The sequence below is a fragment of the Balearica regulorum genome, chromosome 25 (assembly GCF_011004875.1).
Source record: "Balearica regulorum gibbericeps isolate bBalReg1 chromosome 25, bBalReg1.pri, whole genome shotgun sequence".
In the NCBI taxonomy this organism is placed as follows: domain Eukaryota; kingdom Metazoa; phylum Chordata; class Aves; order Gruiformes; family Gruidae; genus Balearica; species Balearica regulorum.
Window position 1 is genome coordinate 1,356,442 of NC_046208.1, and position 21,570 is coordinate 1,378,011.

General features: G+C 57.9%; 1 protein-coding gene across 2 annotated transcripts; it reads right to left on the reverse strand.

Moving 5' to 3' along the window:
- Window positions 1-253: 253 nt before the first annotated feature.
- Window positions 254-20,359, reverse strand: TAFA3 (TAFA chemokine like family member 3). Of its 2 annotated transcripts, none has more exons than XM_075775683.1 (6): window positions 20,206-20,359; window positions 13,270-13,354; window positions 12,853-12,968; window positions 4,689-4,838; window positions 3,574-3,698; window positions 254-2,200 (listed from the first exon to the last, which is right to left on the reverse strand). In XM_075775683.1, exons 3-6 carry the CDS (start codon window positions 12,965-12,967, stop codon window positions 2,189-2,191), a joined length of 402 nt encoding a protein of 133 aa, XP_075631798.1. In that variant the 5' UTR covers window position 12,968; window positions 13,270-13,354; window positions 20,206-20,359; the 3' UTR covers window positions 254-2,188. The 2 variants fall into 2 exon arrangements, with proteins under 2 accessions (XP_075631798.1, XP_075631799.1); XM_075775684.1 differs by lacking the exon at window positions 254-2,200 and adding an exon at window positions 2,495-2,722.
- Window positions 20,360-21,570: the final 1,211 nt, after the last annotated feature.

Sequence of the window (21,570 nt, forward strand, 5' to 3'; positions counted from 1 at the left end):
TTAGTCTTTCCTCCCCAGGGAAGGAGGCTCCTGCTGTGCATCCCTTCTTCGGATAACTCGGGGCCCTGGCTCATCTCACTCCTTTGATGGAGGAAAGCCATTTCAAGGGTATTTTTGGTCATTCAGCTGTGCCAGCCCCAGGACAGAAAGCCACCACGCAGCCAGGGCTGTTCCATCAGCAATGTCCCGACGTCGGACATGGGCGCACAGGCAGCCGCAGGCAGCTGCCGGCTCCTCCTCTGCTGGACTTTGCCCACTGCTGCTCTTCAAACCATTCCAGCCAGTGCAACGGGTAGTAACAAAAAGCGTATCCAAACACTTTACAAAAAATGAAAGCCCTTTGCTGGGTAACCCAGCAGCTGAGCCATGCAGGGGCCACGACGAGACGAACGCTGTGCCCGCGCCGGCAGCACATCAGCAGCCACGGCCCCGAGGCACAGCTACCTGCCCGCCCAAGAAGGTTGTCACCGATCAGATCTCGGCGTGTGGAAACGGGAGAGACATGGGCAGACGCATCCCTGCGGCAATGTCAGTGAAATCGAGACGAAAATCGGCCCGTTGAGCATCACCTGAACTGTTCCTCTGCGGTTTGGCTAAATGAAAGAGTATGCCTTTTTAATGCAACGTGTAATTAGAGAGTGTAAAGTCTCAGCCAAAAGGTTTTATTGAGCCAGAGAATTAGACAGTTGCAGGAGTAATGAGAGCGGCTGCCGTCGCGTGAGCCGGTTGGGATTAGAACGGCCGGGGCAGAGCCACCAGCCCCTCCGCCTCGGATCTGGTGGGCAAGAGCAGCACTCCCGAAGCCTCCCTTCGCTGCTGAATGAAAAGATCCTTTGCAGAGATTAAAATGAATTTATTATTTCACAGTCCGCTATTTACATCACATCTGGAGCAGGTATGACGTACCCCATTACAAAAACATTTAAATAATGAGTCCTGCCGGTGGCAGCCGGAGCACGGGCTCCAGCCCCCCCGTCCCTCCTGAGCCAGCACATCCCCCTGTGCGGGTCACGGAGCTGGGGTGCCCGGGGAGGCGTTGGCCCCGCTCCCCGCAGCGATGCTCCTGCTCAGGCCACGTGCCGTTGGCCCCGCGAGTGCGGCAGCCCCGGTGTCCCCAGCCCCGCCGACACCGGGACCTCAGGGCTCCCATCCTCTCCCCCTCGAGCTGCCCAGCCAGGGGAAACGGTGCATCCTGGAGAAGGTCACGAGCTCAGGGCCAGGAGATGGTACATTTTTCTTTATTTTGAATGAATGCAACAAAACCTGGCTCGATCTGGGTCTCTGGCTGGGCATCTGCACAGTGTCAGGCACACCAGACCCGCAGGCAGAAGAGGGCTTCCCCCGCACGTTATTCTGAAATTCGATTGCAAACACAAGCAGTAACTTGGTGCCTGGGACTTGCACAGTAGAGAACAGATATTAAACTCGCAGCTTGATTAATGCAATTACTGAGGAAGGAGAAACCAGCAGCATGCTCCATGGAGACATTTCACCATCTCTGGGGACTGACGGGGTGTCAGACACCCCCGGCCACGCCGCCGCGTCAGCCACACATGGTCACAGCAGCCGGGCGGTGGGGCAGGGAAAGCACAACGCTCCGGGGCCGGAGCAGCCCCCCGGGGCGATTCCAGGTCAGGCCCGGAGCTCAGTGCCCGCTCCTGGGAACCCACCGGGCCAGGAGCCGTGAGCCAAACCGGAGGGTTCACACAACCATTGACTTCCCAATTCCTGACGGCGACCCTGATTCAACGTCTTGGGAGATGGGGAAAGGCGACTCACAGCAATAATTTCAGCTATTTCAGAATAAAGCCCATTTTGGAGGACCGCTGTCTGTCTGTCTCTGTATTGTCAACAGCTCTTACATGACTGGAGTATTTTATTTAAGAGGATGGGAAAATGAGCCCGTTTCTTGGTCAGCGAGTGTGGCCACGGGGCAGGAGGGGACCGTGGAGTGACAGGAGTCTTGCAGCTCTGCCGGGGTCCCATACTTGCAGCCTCCAAGGAAGCCAGCGCTCAGCAGATGCTCTGATCCGGTACCTGGCATGGTCCCGCCAGCAGACACAGGACAGCAGCCCCGGAGCATCCTGACTCTGCAGGCATCACCTGGGCCACATCCTGCTGCTCACGGCTCTGCAGAGCACCGGGGACCCGCACGGAGGCTGGTCCGTGCCGCCGAGTTGCACGGAGGCTATCGTGTGACCTGCGGGCAGAGGAGAAGAGTGGGGCAGGCGCCTGCTGATGGGAACGGTCAATCTGTTTGCAGGGGGTGAGTTACCCAACACATCCAGCCCGTTCCCCCGTCCGCAAACTGTCAGCGAGCAGCCTCAGGAGATGCAAATCCGATTTGCTCTTTGCATTTGTTTAATGGGGTGGTCATTCCAAATTTCAGTTTATGGATTGTTTGTGAACCCTGTGCTCTGGCTACAGCTTCCACTGGGGGTCTGGGAGGGGCAAATCCCCTGGCATAGTTCTTAAGGGGGCACCCAAAGTCACCCAAAATCACCCAAAGTCCTTTTGAAAACATAAATCTGCCTTTCCAAAACGCTGCCTGCCTAAGGGATGGCAAGGGAGCCAAAAGGGGTGCTGGGAGGATGGCCACGGAGGTCGGGGCTGCTGGACGAGGGAGGAGAGCGGACGCCCTGGGGTCCTGCAGACGGGAACGGTCCCCAGTGAGAGCCCAGGACAGCAAAGCCGGAGCAGAGGCTTTGGGCTAAGTCAGCAGCTGGGGGACAAATAAATAAACGATATTAAGATGGGAAAAAGACAATGAGCTAAACGTAGTGCTGCATTTAGGAGTCAATGATGGATGCCCAGGGCCAGAGGAACCTCTCGGACATCCATAAAAACAGTTGAGCATGAAAGTGCTTTCTGTGCACAAAAATAATAGCAATAATGAAAAAAAATCCCAACATCACTTAATACGATAATTTTATGGCAGGGGATGTGGGGTGAGAAAAACTAAAGCATAAGGAATAATTGCACTCAACAGTATGAACAATGATTACAAAATTATGCAACTGATTAACCATGGCATATATGTAATTACTAATGAGTTTGATAAAATTTTAATTATACCTTGTTCTTTGGGGCATTCAGCAAGCCATGAAAATAATAATCATGTAGCACTCTGTCACAGATGATTGCCTCAGACGGAGGAGCGGTGACGGATTCAGGGCTGTGTCACTCGGCTGGGACGAGCCACCTGCTGCCCCGGAGCAGCGGGGAGATGCTGGGGAGCAGCCAGGACGGCAGAGCAGCCCTGGGCTCGTACGGAAAGATCCCCAACACGTCTGCTCACGGGCTGAGCCACACAGCCCCCTCCTCCCGAGCCTCCCCGTGGGAGTTATCGATCAGCAAAGCCGTGGGACCCATTCGGGGTTTGCGCTACCCCCGCCGGCCCCTCCAGCACCGGTGACACCAGCACAGCCCAGACCCTCAGCTCTGCATCCGAAACAAACGGCGCGTGGTTTGGAGAAGCCGAGGCTCTCCCTTTCCCCTGAGAACTCTTCGGGGACGCTTTCCTGGGTTTTGCTTGCCCCGGGCTTCCCCCCAGCACCCTGCCAGGGGACGTACCTTGGTCGTCTTCACTTTGTTGCCGCTACTGCAGCTCCAGCCCGAGAGGTCGGGCAGCACCTTGCACTCCTCCCCGTCGAGGCAGGGCTCCATCTGGCACCACCACTTCTGCAGCACGATGGAGGCTGGGGGAGAGGAGGGCGACAGTGGCGCGGGGCACGGAGAACCCTGGGGAGGCTGCTCTGGGCCGGCAGCGGGGGGGACAGGCTGCCAGCCCTGCCTGGCTCCGGGAGGTGCGGGACGGCAGGGCGGGAGGTGCGGCCCCTCTCTGGCACGACGCACCTTGGCAGCGACACTGCGGAGGAGCCGCTGGTCGCCTGCCCGGCATCCTTTGACTCCCCCCGCCTCCGGAGCACCCTGCTTTCTCTCCCCACCCGATGACAGCCCCGTCCTCAGTCCCCACCAGAGCAGGGGGACCGGCGTTGGTCACTAACCTACTGCAGGCTCCTCTCTCAGAGGCAAAGGGACCGTCTACTGCTACTCGACTTTGTTAGGCTCTTGTAACCCGATGTGGGTAACAGAGGGGGCTCCCCTATCTTTGGGAACCGTGACACACAAACCGTTTGGGACAAAGAAAGCCTTCCCTGACAATTCATCCTGGTGTTTCTTGGTCTTACACCCAAACGTGCTCACAGGACACCGGCTGTCAAGCAAATCGATACCGCGCTGGCAGAAGCTGCAGCTGCTCCCATCAGCTCTTCGGTGATGCCACATGATGCCATTCGATAAAATATACATGGCTTGAGCTTTGCTTAGTGCTCCTCGCAGGTGATGGTGCTGCACGGCTGGAGTCACGTCCCTGCCTCTGGCTGCAGCAGTGTGGCGAGCAGACACGCAGGGACCGATGCTGCAGCGCTTGGCTCCAGCACAGCGATGGAGCAGCTTGAACTGCTGGAGCACCACAACCCACCCACGGCGCACACAGCCCGGGGCCGCACGGAGCGGGGTAACGCGGCTGTGCTAACAGAGAGTGTCCTCAAAATGCTCCTTCTCCCCCTCTGCAGGAGCCCCTGGGCAGGTCTCCTCTCTTCAGAAAGCCCACACCAGCCGGACTGACCGGTAAGACACAGTCGGGGGGTTGCACAGGACCCGGCTTGTAGCCACGGGGTACTCACCGTCCACGCAGGAGGGAGCCGCCCGCGTTGTTCCTGCCACCTGCCCCGGGAAGCAGGAGCATTTCACCGTCTGGGAGCGCTCCTCGATCTTGTTCTTATTGCAGCACCTGTGAGCTGCAATGACTTCGCACGTGCCGGGCTCTACGTGCACTGCAGGAGGAGAAACAGCCGCCGTCACGCAGGGCTGCGCCCCGGAGCCCCCAGACCACCTCCTGCTCACCGCCCCGGGCAGCACTGCCGGTGCGTGCCACGACCGAGGCACCGGGAGAGCCCGAACTCCAGCAATTGCCCCAGGGCTGCTGCTGATATACATGCAGCTCTGCCCAGCATCTCCCCAACCTACCCGTAAGGAGAAGCACTGGTCCTGCTCCAGGCTTCCAGCACCTGAGCTCTTACTCCTAACAGCCCTCACACCCATCCCACCCAACAAATTAATAACCTCTTGCCACGGCCAAGCCAAGAGCTTTATTGAAATGAATGAGCGCCTCAGTTAATTGCAGCTGACAATGAGATGCACGCTTTGCTACAAGAGGGGATGGTGCCTTGTGCTGCCTTTGGCTTCAAACAGAGCACCACCACCTGCAACTTCAGCTAAAACCAACGCTCCCATCTCACCATCACACAGCATCGTCTGGCTGGAGGAAGGGAGGACCAGGCATTGCCACCCTGCAGTGACACAGAAATGTCATGGTGTTCATCAGAAATCCGGGCTGCTCTGCTGTTCCTCCTCCCAGTCCCATTAAAATATTAAGGAAGAAAGAAAACTAATGTGCTGGCTTATCACCCCTGGGATCCAGGTTTAGAAGCTAGTTAGCATCGCAAATCAATGACTTTCGCTAGGTAATGGCCCACACAAGCACAATACAAATGAGCGAAACAGGGCTGGATAGACTTCAGTGCCATGACCCGAGAGCGGGTGATCCCTGCAGGTCCTGTTTAATGAGCACTGGAGGCGCGAGTGCGGAGCCACGCACCGAGACATCCCCTGGGTCACCGGGAGCAGGCTTTTATTTCTGCAGCAAGCGGGAGCCAGGCTGCGCAGAGGATGCAGAAGCTGCGTTTCTGCAGCGTGCCATCCCGACAAGCATGCAGACGAGCATCCATCATGGCATCAGACCCGGCTGCTCTGTGTCCTCAGCTCAGCCCCAGCCCCTTCCATACCCCGGGATGGGGGCAAGAGCCGTGCGGGAGCCCTCGGCAGCCACGGGAGGAAAGGCTCGGTAAAGGGTGCGAGCAGGACGTGCAGGGCTGTGGGGAGCAGCGTGGCGTGCTGCTGGCGGTACCCAGGAGCACAAGCCCACCCTCAGCCCCTTCGCAGCACACACGGCTCTGCCTGTCGCTCGGACCGACAGCTGCCGACCTGCCCGTCCAGCCTCAGCTCCCAGCTCTGCTTCCAGGAGGGTCCCCGACCCCACAAAGCGAGGTGGCTGGCCCAGGGAGATCGTGCCGCAGGTTTGTGCCAGCGTCCCCTGCCCGGCTCTGCGGGGACCGCCACACGAAGGGGACCGGCTGACCTGCCACACAACGAGCGCTCCCGTGGGTCCCCGGGGAGAGGCAGCAGGTACCCGTGCTCACCAGCAAACACCGCCTGCCTTCCAGGAGCTTTTGGAAAGCCGCCACTTCACCTTCTCAAATGAAAGCCGAGGGAAATGAGATCTCTCCCCAGGCACTGGGGGAAATCCCTCTTCCTTGCAGTCGCCTTTTCACATCCCTGCTGGGAAATGCTGATCCAAGTGCAACCTCCTGGCTTGTGCCGGCCGTGCCAGCATCCAGCCAAAGCAGTGCTCGTCCTTCTCCTGTTCCCACCACGTGTGAGCACCGGCCGGGAGACAGGAGGGCAGGACCCGAGGAGCTGCCCCAGGATCCGCTCTCCAGCGATGCCCACCTGGGGCCAGAGCAGAGACGCACTCGTGACTGTGCAGGAATATCACATCCTCATGTGAACGTGGGCAGTGACAACACTGCTCGTCCCTCGTGGTCTGCTCCGTCGGGAGCCGTGGCCGAAAACCACACACCCCTGTGCCCTGCACCCGCCGGCACGCCGGCAGGATGGGCCATGCAATTACCACGGCTTTAATTTGGCTTTATTTATTGTTATTTCATGGTCATTTTCTTTTAATGAACCATCACTTTCATTTCTGCCCATAATAATTACACAATTACCTATCCTGGAAGTATTTTGTAATAGCATCTCTGGCCATAAATTTTATCCTCCCTTTTAAATGCCATCATAATTCAGTTTTAATGATAATTTCCATTCTCTTTGTATGCAGAAATGGTAGACTTTGGTGAAAGTGAGAAGGAAAGCAACTCATTACAGAACAAATGTGACTGTTTTGCCCTGGTTTTATGGTTAATGGGATTTTTCAAATAATCTGAGGAATAAGCAGAGGTCCTTGGATTTGGCTGACCACGAACCCACATTCCCACCACGTTGTGGTCCAGGACTCACCCACCCCACACACCCTGACACAGACACCCCCTTCCACCCCGCAACGGGGGATTTTATCCCCTCCAACTTCAGTGCTCACGCCTCTTTGTGGGTTTGACTCGTTTTTATAAAAGCCTCCCTGCAAAGCTTCATTAGCAGAGCTCTTCCCAGGAGGAAGGGCCAGACGACCCCTCTGCTCCCTCTCACTTCTGCTCTCCGGCTTCTCATTTTCAGCTAATTTAAAAAGGTTCAGCCAAGGGAGAGCCAGACAGAACTGAGAAATCGCTCATTACAGCCATGCAGCAAGAGTTTGCTAACATGCCAAAGCCCTTTTAATTTGCTCAAAAAGGTGCAGCACGGAGATAAAGCCAAATTCCCCTCTCCTCTGCCTCACTGCAGCTGGCTGAGCACGGCGGTAGCGCGGTGCCGGACCCGCAGCCTCGGAGCCCGTGGGCACCCATCGTGTCCCTGCCAGTCACACCAAGGGACCCTAGCTGTCTCGGCAGACCTGCAGACACAAGGAAGATGCTCCCACCAGGACAGACGGACACGGTCCATCTCCAGCTCGCGGGCAGGCCACCCAGGGAAGGCAAAACCCATGGGTGACAAGAGATGCTCTCGCTTTGTGCTCCAGCCCTGTCGGACCCAGCCCGGGGTGCAGGTCTGCCCTTGTACAGGGAGCACGGAGGGCAGCTGCGAGCCTCCGAAGAGAAAGGTTCAGAAAGTCTTTGTTTTCCCTCAAAGCATACAGCTTAGAGCCAGTCAGAGCCCCGGCAGCTACTGCCAGCAGGGTCGGGCAGTAAACCGCAGCGCCAGGAGCAGCCGCCTCTGCCCCGGGAAGAGCTGCCGCCAAGGAGCAGGCTGGTCCCAGCTCACCCGCCTGCTTCTGCTCTGGGATTCAAACTGGGAGCAGCTCAAAGATGGACGCACCACGGAGGTCAGGCAGGCTCAAGGCACCAGCCCCCCCCAGTCCCCGGGGCGGGGGGGACGCACAGCCCCGCAGCGGAGCTGACGGCAGAATTGGGGGGGAGCAGCGTGGACCCCCCCCAGACCCGGTCCCTTCATCTGCCTACAGGTCTTGTGAGCATCCGATGTCCTGCCCTGGGGCACAATTACACTGGGAACTTGCCCCAGGCGCTTCTCTCCAGTGCAGACCCCTCCAGGCACCAGCCCCAGCGGGAAGCGTGGCAGCAGGGCACCCTGCGTCCCCTCCCTGAGCGACAGCTCGCAGCAGAGCTGTGGGCTGTGTTTGAGCAGGTCAGTCCCACAGAGAGAGGAGCAAGAGCCGCCCCACTTGGCGTAAAGCATCTCGGCTCCCTACGCACCAGATTCACCCGCTCTCCTGCCCCTCGCCCGCACCAGACACAAGTGCCACGGACCCGGACATCCGAGCGACGCAAAGGAATCCCTCAGCATGGGATACGGTGATTCCCGGGACTTCAGCAAGAGACTTTGCTTTTTTCCTTGTTGCAGAGGAGAGGAGCGGTCCCGTGCCGAGGGGCTCCCTGCCACACCGGGCTTTTATGTCACACGTCTGGGAAGAGCCAGGAGGGAGCTGGAGCCTGAGCGCAGGGAGAGCGATGGGCTCCTCCGGAGCTCCCCGTGGGTGCTGCTCCTTTCGCTGAGCAGCAGGAAACTTTGTACCAGATAAGACCGAAAATGCAAATCGGATGGATGGTGTGATTAACACTGAGAGCAGGAAAGCCACAGAGAGCCTGGGATAAGTTCCAGCGCTTCTGGCACGCTTCTCCCTCCCATTTAACTGGTATTTCCCCGCTGGAACCCTTTTAAAAATAAAATCTTATCTCATGGAACCATAAAAGCATTGTAAGAGCACAAGGCTTTTGAATCCTGCATGCAAAAATAAAGTAAAAAAGCTGTCCTACTCTGGCTGACCTTTAAGTGAGCAGCAGAACACGGGTTTTTTATGGCATAACGTGAAATGACACATTTTGTATGTCATGGGCATTGCTCCACACGTTCAGCGTAAAATATCGCTCCGCTTGCTGGTGGAGAGTTGTAAAACGAAGAGAAGTTGAATGCATGGAACTGCCAGGCAATGCCCAACCCTCTGCATCAAACCCCCTTCCTCCTGGGCACCGAAACGCTGTGCGTGACATGGGTGCAGGTGCCCTGAGCAGCACAGCAGAGACCCCGCAGAACCCGGGAGGGAGGTAGAGGTCCCGTGCCCGGCGGGGACTCTGTTCGGAGGGCAGCACAGCCTCGGGGGCACCGGGGGACGAGCGGCTCGCAGGCAGCCCCCGGCAGCCGGTGGTGTGAGCGATCTGTACTCCGGGCTCCGCAACAACTCTACTACTAATATTCACTAAATAATTAAAGTCCCAAAATCACTACTGCCTTAGATGTATGTATTATTTAAGAGGGTTTTGGAGAGAAGCGGGCTTGTTTTTATTGCTCATTATCACTGCGCGTCAGTTGGGATTTTTTTACTACCTTGTCACCTCCAGACTCGAGATCATGCTCTGTCCCCCTTTCATTGCATATGGGGGGGGGGTTTGCACATCTGTGAACTGCTCGTGCAAATCCCATCACTTCACTTTTCTTGCAAGGCAGAAAAACAAATGCCCGGACTGCGTCGAGAGCAGCTGACAGCGTTCTGCCGTTGTGCGACAGATGAACCTGTACGGGCACGCTGCGGCTAGGGGATACAGCCCCCCCCCCAAACAACCTGCCTTCCTCCGCAGCACCGAGCGGTGCTTCCCACACACCCAGCGCAGCTTCTGCCTCATCCAGAGAAGGTGGCTTAGGAAAATATTCCATCTTGATGTAAAGGCTGCGCATGATGGAGGAACCAACGCTTCCCCAGGCGAGAGGGAATATCGCAGGAGCATCTCACAAATAAATGCCACAGAGCTGCTGTCTTCACTCCAAGCAGCGACATGCTGACCAGCAAATCTCTTCTTACGAGATAATCAGAAATCAGTGCTCTCCATTCACTCAGAGAACCTCATTTCCCAAAAGCAAATCCCAGCTGACTAAATGTCTTTACTTCTGCTCCGGGATGAGTGATGAAAGTGAACGAAGGCAAAGATGGCACTTTGATTATCAGCATTAGAGAGGTTTATCTGAAGATGCTGGGGCCACCTTTGCAAGAGCTGTATCCAGACAAGCAAGCCTTGTTCATCACGTAGAGCTCACCACGTTATACGGGGGATTAAATTGCTGGTGAATCATTCTTCACCAAGGAGTCTCCTATTCCATTTCCAAATGACTTAATCTCTGCACTTGATTCATGTGGCTATTTAAATCCAACCACATACCCCGGGAAGCACCACTCTGCCGGGACACATTAGCATTCCCCACGTGCTGGGGCAGCACAAGTGATTAAATCTCATTTCTGCAGCCAGATGCTCGCAGGGCAGGGCTTCCCTGGACAGCTAACAGAGGGTCTGCACCCAGGCTCTCTCTCCAAGAAATTCATGAGTTTGGGGGCTCTGAAACCTTGTGGCCGGATCGTTACAATTAAAGATCTTTGTCTGCTATCCCTCATTTTTGAGTGCCGTGCCTGGTTTTAGCTGCGAATAAACACAATGCTCTGAATGGCCGCAAGCCCTGGATGTGCCTGCCCTTTTCTGCACACAATCCATCAGCATCTCTGACTCTGGGGGTCACCGGCAGGCATCAGCGGTACGGCTATCCCCGCTCCCACCTCCAGTTCAACTCCGCATCCAGAAATATAACTGCGGGCTTCCTAGGACAAAAACATCATTTGCAACTGGGAATGCAACCTTATGAAAGTGCGTTCCAAACATAACCTTTACCAAAAACTGTCCCAAATGAAGCAAAAGCACAGGGCAGACAACAGGAAAATAAAGCCCATGAACTCAGCAAGCAGGCTGTGAATTCCTGCTTTGAGCTGACGGAAATCCAGAGAGAAACCATGTTCATACAGACACAGAGCGGGGTCGAACTTTTAAGTATTTGCTCCTGGAACCCCCTCTTTGCTGTGGGTTAGAATTTGCTTGAATAAAAAGTACGAGATTTGGTCCACTGCGGATAAGTCTGCGTGAGCAAAAAATCCCCAGCAATCTGCCTGCGAGCACGTGAATCCACGAGCCCGTCTCCTCCCGGATGGAGCGAGATTTATACCTCATTCACACCCCGCGAGGACACTTGGGCATTTGCACTTTAAACCTAGGTGAGTCGGTGCTTTATTAATGCCAGGTCTGACTCAAACCTGCAAACCGCTCCTGCCGGGGACCGGGCAGGTCGGGCGAGCGCCCGGCTGCGGGCAGTGCCCGAGCCCGTATCCCGGGAGTCCTGAGCTGGCACCAAAAACTCATTCCAGAGATGACTGAGGAGTTTTATCTTCTCACGCACCTGCGACAGGTTAGAGAGAGGGTAAGGCAGGTAACCGCTGACTGGTTGGTTGAGGGAGTCACGCCGGAAGACACGTTTTGGTTTTAAGCGATGAGGATGGGGATTACAGGATTAGAACTGCTTTAACTGTCAGGCAAAAATGACAGAAATAGGACAGCGTTAGGTGTGGGGTCAGGCAAGAGCACCGCCAGTTTCCAATTAACCCTCCAATACCTTCTTTTGCAAACACAGGCACGAGACACAGGCGCCGCGTTCCCCGGGATCGCTCCGTATGCCGAGCGCTCGCCTCTGCCGCCCAACTCCGCCAGCACGGCAGCAACGTCAGCTCCCCCCACGCCATCCTCCCCCCACACCCCACGAGAAGGACCACGTTCCCCCCCCGCACCCGACGCCAGCACGGCCCGTCGGGCTCCCGCGCCAGGCAGGATGGGTACAAAGGGTTCACCGCCGCTTCTCTTCTCCAAAGATCAACTTCAACCGCGGGCTCACGTAACCTCCATTCCAACGCGCACGCACAGAGGGGGATCTCGAAGCCACCGCTGGGAATAACAAATTAACACCCCCGAGACAAGGCTGTGCTTTCCAGCGAGACTTTCAGTTCTACATCAGTTTATACTTGTTCCATGTTTCAAGACGGTCTTCACGACCAGAGGGCTGAAAATTTGTATTTCTAATGAAAGCCTACAATGGAGAGTATCCATCGCATAGTAAGTGTGGTTTGTGACACTCATTGAGACTTTGACGGAAAGAGTTATGGCTCGGCTGCTCACAGACCAAGAATTACCTCAGCAATAACCTGAAAACATAGATGTGTCTCAGGTTTTACTACAGACATGAAGAAATTCGCTTTTCAGCTCCTCAGACCAGCTAGACTCACCAAGCAACAGTTTTTAAATGCCCCATATTAAGTATTTACAAGTCATAACTCCAAGGAACAGCTTTACTGCTGCACGGCTCCAGGTTCCTGCCTGTCTCCGAGGAGCAGCCCCGGGAGTTTCCTGCACACATGGACACTCGAAATGCAAATCCCACAGCCGCCACAGCGGCACCGGAGAAAAAACAGCGGTGCCTCTCGGCATCTGCTTGCTGGATTCTGCCCCTCGCCTTCGGCACGCTCCTCCTCACCGCCTGGACCCCAGTGACAGGGACGGACACCAAGGTCCCCTGGGCCATCAGCCTGTGGTCCCCAGAGATGCACGCCACGACCCGAGACCACCTACGCTCATCCTCCCACCCAGGAACGAGGGACAGACCCTCACCAAACATCTCGGCCCCCCCGTAACCCCCACCCTGGGCATCCCATGGAGACCCCGAGGTACCACCAGCGTTACGGGTGCCCTGGGCGATTGCACAGAAGCGTGACGCGCACAACGAGGATGTGGCTTCCCCTACCTGAATGGCTTCGGTGATGGGTGGAGGCCAGTGTCAGTCTTCCCCACAGCGTGGTAAGGCAGAGAGTGAGCACGAAAACCCATTTGCTCAGGCTTTGTATGTCTCTCTCACTCATTCTATCAAAAAAAAAAAAAAAAAAAAAAAAAAGAAGAGATGCGCGGAGGAAGAGAGGCTGAGGAGGGTTGGGAGGTGCAGCCCCCACACACCGATGCTGCATGCAGCGGTGTGGCCCCCAAACACGTGCTGTCACGGGGACCGGGGTAGCCCAGCTGTGGGGACGCGGCCCCGGGAGGCAGGGCACGCACCCGGGGTTCACCCGCTGCCCGTCGACGGGCTCGGACTTCTTCAGCAGCAGGGGCCATCGCAGCAGGACAGAAAGGAATCGCAGCAGCAGCAGCACAGAGGAGCGATAGTTACCTCTTACTGGGGTTTCACACTAACACCTGCGTATCTGCCAACCTCGGGTGGGTCAGGGCTTTGCATGGGGCAGACATCAGCGCATCTGAAAGGAGAAAGAGAAACACGGGTAGCGATACCTGCCGTCAGGACCTGGGGGTGCGAACGGCTGAGTCCCCTGGGAGCAGCTGGGGACGCCCCGGGGCTCGGCTGGCCCCACATCAGCGCACGCGCTCTCGTGCACAGGAGCACACGCCTGCCCGTCGCACACGCCAAAAGCTCTCCGGGAACTCAGCCCGTAACCCTGCTCACCCCCTTAAAACCAGCGTGACTCCATCCGCTTCGGAGGAGCTGCTCCTGATTTTTACTACTGAGAGCGCAACATCGGGCCCGTTATAGTACGTTATTAGTACGTTGTTAACGCAGATCACAAATACCAAATACAGACCCAGGGCGTGTGGGAAGAGCCAGAGTAACTCAGCAGTGAGTCATGCCAGGTATCGCCTTCCCCGTGTGCGGTTACGTGCTGTTATCGCTCTCGCGTCACCGAGGTCCCTTGCAGTGACGCCCGAGGTTTGGCTCGCAGGGGCTGGGCACTTCTCAGACCACTCGCCGACAGACGGCCGGACCACACGGGCTGTCCCGGGGCCCAGCCACCCTCCTGCCCGGCGGGGCCGGCGCTGCACGGGGAGCTGAGGATGATGAGGATGAGCAGCCGATGCCTGGGTGGACACGCACCCCGCTGTCCCAGAGCAACGCCTTGTTCTGGGGTTGCTTCTCCTCTCAGTACGGCTGCAAAATTCATAAATCACACAGATGCAAAACTGTGTCCGCTACCTTTGAACACACCCGGTCCCCCAGGAACCTCTGCTTGGCACCTCTGTGCACACCAGAGCCACGTGCCACCACCACTGCCTGCCGGCACCCCGTCCCACGCAGGATGTGCTGGCAAGGAGGCGAGTTTTACATCACCTGGAGCCCTTAAGGAAAAATGTAAATCCTCAAAGACTTGGTATTTTACTGTTGACTGCTTTATATGTTCTCTGTTCTATTTATCAGCTGTGGCCCCGCAGCTGAAAACGGCTCCGGGGCTCTGCAGGCAGCAGCACGAGCGCCGACAGCAACGTCTCCGCTCGGCATCTGCCGGGTGAAGCGACGACCTCCCGGCCTCCGTTATCGCCTGCCGAAACCTAACCGGGTCCAGGGCAAATAACCGTGTCCCCCATAAAACTTCAGTGCCGGATCATAATTTATTAACGAGAGGCCACGAAGACAAGCGGCGACGCCGCCAAGGCTCGGGAGCACGGCCGGGGGGTGGGTGCCTGGGCTGCCCCTGCCTTGTGCAAGGCTCGCACCCGCAGTCCCCTCCCCGGAAAGCTTCGCTGCACCGGCCCCGCTGCCTGCACCCACCGGGACCGACGTAGGCAGAGAGGGCAGCGCGGGATGCCAGCCGGGCACCGGACAAACCTGGGCTTGCTGGGAGAAGAAATCTTTAATTTTCAACCATCTTCTAGATTTCTATCTGCTCTGGACCAGGCTGAGACAGTGAAACAGACTCATAATGAAGTGCCAGAGCAGAAAACGTTGACATTTTTAATCAAAACAAAGTGATTTGAGGTGGTAAAAGGGCATTTCTTGTTTTGAAGCATTTCAAAATGAATTGTTCCGTTTTAAACTGACATTTCAAAATGAAAAATGTTTCATTCCAAAATGCTGATTTAAAATGATATTTTCCATTTTGATTCTCCCAGCTGGAAAAAAACCCCACAAACAGAAAATGTCACCAAAAGTGTTGACATTTGCCCAGAAAAAAAGAAAGGTATATGACAGAAACACATATTTTTTGCTAGCAAAGAAATTTAGAGGTAAGAAAATACTCCTAATTAACGCTGCGGGATAGTCAGCTTGGCCAGGAGCAGACTCAAGCGTGGTCGGGGAGGGCACGGACACGTGGGCGTCCTGCTCCCCTTTCCTGGCTCCATCCCTGCCTGCCAGGTGACAAGGGACCGATCCTGCTCCGGCACAACCCTCACTCGGGCTGCGCCCCGTGCTTCGGGGATCGGAGGAGCTGCGCAGACCTGCACCGCCGCCCCGGGGCAGAGGCAGCCCCAAACCCCCCCCCGAGCTACTGCGTCACCAGGATGAACCCGAGATGGCTTAACGTGGAAGAAAACCAGCGCTCCCTGAAGCGGGCATGAGCTGATGTGACAAGACTGCACCGACTTCCTGGCGTAAAAGCCGTATTTAGGCGATCTCCGGCGGGGCTGTCAGCAGAATCTGCTCTGCAAGAGCCTTCCTCAGAACGGCGATTTTCACACAACAGCCTGCGCTGTCGGAGTCCCTTCAGAGATGTCACAGCCCATCACGTAAATATTGATGCCATCTTAAAACACGTACTATTTCCTCAATGAAAAAGTCAACAGCCCTCTTAGGGGTGCTCAGCCCTTCACGTAAATCCAGGGGCAGAGCGTGCATCGGCCATCAGCACTGCAGCCAGCCAGGAGCGGGGCGCGATGCCCTTCCACACCCGTGTACACACACACACCCCCCCACACCCCGTGGGGGGGTGCCGGATGGGCTGGGACACGTGCCACCGCACACATCCGTCCTGCCCCACAAAGGAGCGCATCTGGCAACCCAGATGTGAGGACAGCAGACGCGAGGCTGTCGCCAGCCTCTGCTTTTCTTGCAGCAATGAGCCCCTGACACCAACACACGTCCCGTGCAGCTCCCAGCAGAGCAGCCAAGCCCCAGGAGACGTCCCCGGATCTCTCAGCTGGACCAAAAAAGCAGGCGCACCGCTGGCCGCCTCCATCCCACACAGGACGGGGACACGGTCCCGCTGCAAACTATATTTAGCTCGGAAAGGCTGAGCTGTTTGATATAGGCAAGGAAGCATAAATAAATCACAGAGTTATCAATAATGCAGCCCGCACCGTCCGCAGCGCACTCAGAAGGGAAACCACCGCGCCGAGCATCGGGAGCCGAGCCGGCGGCTGGGGAGAGCGCACGGGGTTCGGAGGAGCGCGAGGCCGAGAGGCACCATCCCCGGCAGCGGCCATCGGAGCAACGCTCCTCCCCGGAGCCATGCCGGCACAGGCACTCAGGGCTCCCACTCACACGCCCACTCCCATTAGAACACACAGCTTCGCAGAAATTGTTATTTTGACAGTTATCAACCTCCATCATCGTGAGACTCCAACTACAAATGTTTGGTCTGACTTGAAATTTTTCAGCCCGGAATGTCATTTTGAAATGAAGAGTGGCGTTCTGGCACGTCAAAGCACTTAATTTTGATTGAAAATATCAGCATTCTCTCTTCTGTTATGTTCTGCTTGGAATTCTGCAGATTTTTCATTAATATTTTTTGTTAGCTGCTTTCTGCCTTTTGGGTCTGACCTGGGACCCAAGGTAACTGCAAAGTGCCTGGATCTCTCCGAAGATAAATCTTGGTTGTAGCCAGCATGGAAGAGATGACTGTTCCTCTGCACGGGCCCGTATCCTTCCCAGGGGCACAAGCCATCCCCCGCACCGGGGGCTCCCCCAGACACACGGGCACACCGGGACCAGCCCAGACCCCGGCCACTCTGCCGATCACAGGAGCTAGAGACTTCTTCCTCCTTCTTCATTAAAACCACACGTAAAATTGCGACCCTCCAGCCAAGACTGCTCCTCCGCAGCTCGGCTGGAAAGCAGCCCGGTGCCCCACGGAGCTAATGAGGGACTCTCTGTCATGCCAAATTATGCTCCAAGTCCTCCAAGTCTGGCGCATTGTTTGCAAAGGTCCGTGTGAGCTGGATAATTATAGTTAGCAGAATTCCACCCAAAAAAGAAACTGAGAGAGGTGGGGGAGGCTGGCAAATTGGCTGGTTTTCTGTGCTGAGCGACACAAGCCCTCCCTGCCGCAGCTCCAACACTGTCAACCTTTGTGCACATCTGGCCCTACAGTTCTGCCAGTTTTCCGAAAGCTATTTTCATACTGCTGCTGTTTCAGCACTTCTGGGAACTCGGGCACCTTCGTTTGGTGCAAGAAGAGGCGCAGGCTTTGGTGCAACAGAGCACGATCCAGGGGTCCGCAGTGCCGGGAGCGGGGAGGAAACCTGGCCAGAGCCCAGCGGGCACACAAACCTTCCCATGATGTTGGGGAAGTCACACTGCCTGTTGGAGGGGGCAATTTTGTTTTAATACTTCCCTGAAGCGAAAAGTCAGACCTTCTCAGCAAACACCCCACTGCGCAGGACTGGGGAACAGGCTGAACGCCCCAGCCCCGTGACGATCCTGCACATCCCCGCGTGCTGCGCGGCTACCTGGCAAACCTCATAACAGCAGTGTTTGAGCCGACTCCCCCCCACCTCATATGAGAGGGGGTCCTGGACCCCCAGACCACCCTGCCTGCTCTGTGTCCCTCCCTCACCCCGAAGCACAGCTCCGTGGGCTGCACACAGGCAATGGCAACAGCGCGGAGAGGCTGCTGAGTCTCCCGAGAAGCTGACGCCTCCTTGAAAGATCCTGACAAGCAAGGAGACACCCCCACATTCCCCCAGGAAGGCACGGCACAAGCTCCAGTACGGCTCTGCCTCCAGCAGCCGAAGAGAGGGCAAAAGCAGCAGGGCAGGCTTGGCAGAGGGCATCTCCCTTCTCCCCCAAGGCTGGAAAACCAGCTGAGTGCTGAATCCTCCACCCCGGGCAGGGGAGGAAACGCTCAGACATGCACGGGCTGAGCATGGGCCCAGCGCCTCCGAGACACTCTGCTGCTGCCCATCCCGGGAACAAGCTGTGAGCGGCTCTGGGTCCCTGGGGAAGCTGGTCAGCAAGATGCTGCCATCCTCTGAGCACAAGCTGACAACAGCAGCAACCTCCGCACCTTGGGGTTCAGCAGTGCAGGCCAGCAGACCGGCTAACTCCTAGCTCCCTCCGCGGCACTGAGGATGCTCAAGCACAGGCAGAACTGGGAAGTCAGAGCTACCGCGACCACAGAGCTGGGGGCAGCACCCAAGAGGCTGGCGTGTCCGCTCGGAGCTGCGCTGATGGGAGCCTCGTGCAGTAACTCTTGCACCCTCCTATGCTCCGTACTGCCCTGAACGCTGCACTGCTCCTCCCCAAAGGGAAACCCCACCGCAGGGAAGCCTGGCCCGAGCCCCAGAGCTTCAGGTTGAGCCGAGTCCTTTTGCACACTTCATTTTAGCTCTTACTCAGGGTGCACTTACAGCAGTCCAGCCCCACAGATGTGCTAGTGAAGGCAACATGAGGCATATGCCCTCCGACCTGGCAAAAAGATGGCAGGGGAGCAAACAGAAATGCAGAGGACTCCTTCCCCCAAGCATGCTCTCTCCTCCTCTCCTCTATGTGGATTTCTTTCTGGCTCCTTGCTCATTCCTCCAGTGTCTGCAGCGTTTTCTCCCCAGCCAAGGTGACCAGGAGAGTTTTTAACTCTAATTCCACCCAAGCATGGGCCTGTTCCTGCTCCCTCGCTTGGTGAATCCCACCGCCCCACCGCCGCTGGCATTCTGAGGGTCAGCTCTGCTGACAGCTTGAGCCTCAGGCTCGCGCAGTGCCAGGACGCTCTCTCTGGCAGCGTGTGGCCACTCATCAGGGGTATTGAAACCCAAGGTCAACAGCAGCTCAGTCTTGTCAGTGAAGGAAAGCAGAGGACTTGACAGCTCAAATTATTTCCCCAGGAGATACGTCACCTCACCTGTGCAGGCTCTTTGCTGGGCGGTGGGTGGCCTAGCACAGACGAGCTCTCCCAGGACAAAGGTACCTGCACACTGCACAGTCTCCCAAGCCTGTATCAAAAGGGATGGCTAACCGGCAGGAGCAGGGGACTCCTGCTCCCTGCCCAACACCACGGCATGGATCTGCTCCTGCCTCTCTCCAGAATGGGACTGGTGCAAGTCATGCTGTCCTCCGGACCACTGAGCCTCCTCTCACAGGTGAGGGGGACACCCAGCCCGTGCAAACGACTCCCCATCCTGCACCCCTCAAGCCACGCCACGAGGCAGCAGGATGCCAGTGCCCCTGCCCCACTCCAGCCTGGCATCAGCCAGAAGCAAGTCCACCCCAACCAAAGGGGTTACTGCAGAGAGGAACCAAGTAGAGGAAGACTGAACCTTGCATCCCATCCCATCCTGCCTAAAGCTTTGGCTGCAGGGGACAGCTTGCACCAAAGGCAGGCAATGGTTGGTCTTGATTTCCCTTTCCATGGTGAAGAAGCGTTTTTGGCCGCTGTAACCTCAGAGCTCTCCGGCAGCGCTTTGCCTCCTGAAACCGCAAGCGGCTTCGCAGGGCTGGCAGAATTGCTTCACCAGGACTAAACAGCACCCCTGGCCAGAGCTCAGCCCCGCAGCAGGATCCTGCCAGACCCAGTGGCCAGACCCAGGCCCCCCTCGGGGCGAGCACCCCCTCCCGCGGGCGCTGCCCCCCCCCCCCCCCCCCCCCCCGTCGCAGGGTGGGCAGGGGGCAGAGGTGACCTCTTCTTTTGGAGTCACCTGTAACCGAGCACACGGCAGGAGCCGACACGGAGAAACTTACTGCAAAGACCCGCCCGAGCCCCCCCCCCCCCCACCGGGGAGCCTCGCACCGCCCGGGGGGCGATACGGGACCGGGACACGCTGCACCCGAGCAGCGCGGTGCGGCGGCAGGGCCGGGCCAGGAGCACCCCTCGTCGCGGAGCCCCGGACCGGCGCCCCCGGTGCCGCCGCTGCCCGCGGGCACGCCGAGCCCGGCGGCTCCCCCCGCTCCGGCTCCCCGCCCGGTAACGGCCCTGCCCCCGGCCGGGCTCAGCCCGCAGCGGGACGGGCGCTACGTCCCTTCGCACAGGCCCGGGGACCGGGCAGGGACACGGGGCCCCGACGGCGCTGCCGCTGAGCCGCGCTCGGCACCGGCCCGGGGAGGTGGGGGGGGGGGTGTCCCGTCCCACCTCGCCCTCCCCAAACTTTCCGTCCGGGCCGCACGTACCTGCCGGTGCCGTCCGTGCGGGCCGGGGCCGCCGCTGCCCATGGCCGCCGTCCGCCCGCTCCGCCGGATCAGCGCCGCGTCCGCGGGCCGCTGCGGCCGGGGGCCGCTGGCATCGCCGGGCGGCGGCGGCGCCGGCAGCGCTCGGCGGGGCTCGGTGCGGGGCTGGGCTGGGCGGGGGCGGCGGGCGCGGAGCCGAGCGGCCCCGGTGCCCGGGAAGGGGCGCAGCGCCGCCTGCCGCCCGCTGCCGCCCCGGGACCGGGAACCGGCTCGTACCCGGCTCGGCACCGACCCACCCCACCGCCGATCCCTCCTGGAAGGACGCTGCTCCGCCCTAATTAGTCCCGGTGCTCATTAACGTTGCCAGTAGGGAGGACTGGTCAGACGGCTAATTTACCTGAAAACCAATTTTCTCCCCCCAAAAAGGCGTGATGGCCCCGGCAAGCAACGAGCGGTGTGCGGGGACGGGCGGACAGACTGCCTGCCGGCCCGGCTCCTGCAGCGCTCCCCTTCTCAAAGCAGGAGCCTGGCTTCGGTGTCAACCCCCCAAAAACTCGTAGCTTTCCCGGAGCCAAGAACTGCTGAAATACCGGTATTGACCCGGCCCCAGCTCCGCAGGAGACTCCCAAGGCTGACGCAGGGACCCAGACCGGGTCCAGCCTGGGACGGTTGTTTCCCCGGAGCAGCTGTAGAGCGGCCCAACAAACCCCTCCTGGGGCACCCCAGGACACGGCTCTGCACATGCTGCAGTGACAACGGGCAGCAACAGGCTGTAAAATGCCAACAAACAGCAAAAGCAAGGGTTGAATTTTCACAACAATTGCTGCCAGGACAGCTGAGGCAAGAGGCTGGAATTACATAGAACTCATTTTCTTTGCTTTACTCAAAACTGTTTGCCTATCGATGAAAGCTTTGTTTTTTGGAGAGGGCTCACAGTTTACTCCTGGGCCTTTCAAGCCACCACTCGGCTGGAAGCACTGAACGATTTCTGAGACCAGACTGAGTTACAGATCAATGGCAGCTGTTCAGACAAACCCCATGCAGGCAGTTTGCAAATCTCCCAGCCCTTTTCTTTCCATGAGATCACTGAAGCCTTCATGCATCCCCCTCTCCTCACCCGGGCACCAGCCCTTGGAAAGGGCTCCGCTGAAAGCCCCACCAAAGCACCACATTCAGGCCACCCTCGCCAGGCACCCACCGGCCCCCAGGTTCGTACAAGCCCCGTAGAGTGGCTGGAGCAGCAGCTCGCTCCCTGTGCGCCCAGGGACACCGCGGGCCACCACCAAGCCGGGCTTCTCGCTGTCACCTAGGGCCCTCGCCCATGGCTTTGGCACAGGCCAGGTCTCAGCCTGTCCTGCTTCCCAGATC

Coding starts and splice junctions, on each gene's coding strand:
- TAFA3 (XM_075775683.1), bottom strand. CDS start 12,967: ATGAGTGAGAGAGACATACAAAGCCTGAGCAAATGGGTTTTCGTGCTC. Junction 4,839..12,852: donor CCATCACCGAAGCCATTCAG/GTAGGGGAAGCC, acceptor CTCCTCCTGCAG/TGCACGTAGAGCCCGGCACG. Junction 3,699..4,688: donor GGCTCCCTCCTGCGTGGACG/GTGAGTACCCCG, acceptor CCTCTCCCCCAG/CCTCCATCGTGCTGCAGAAG.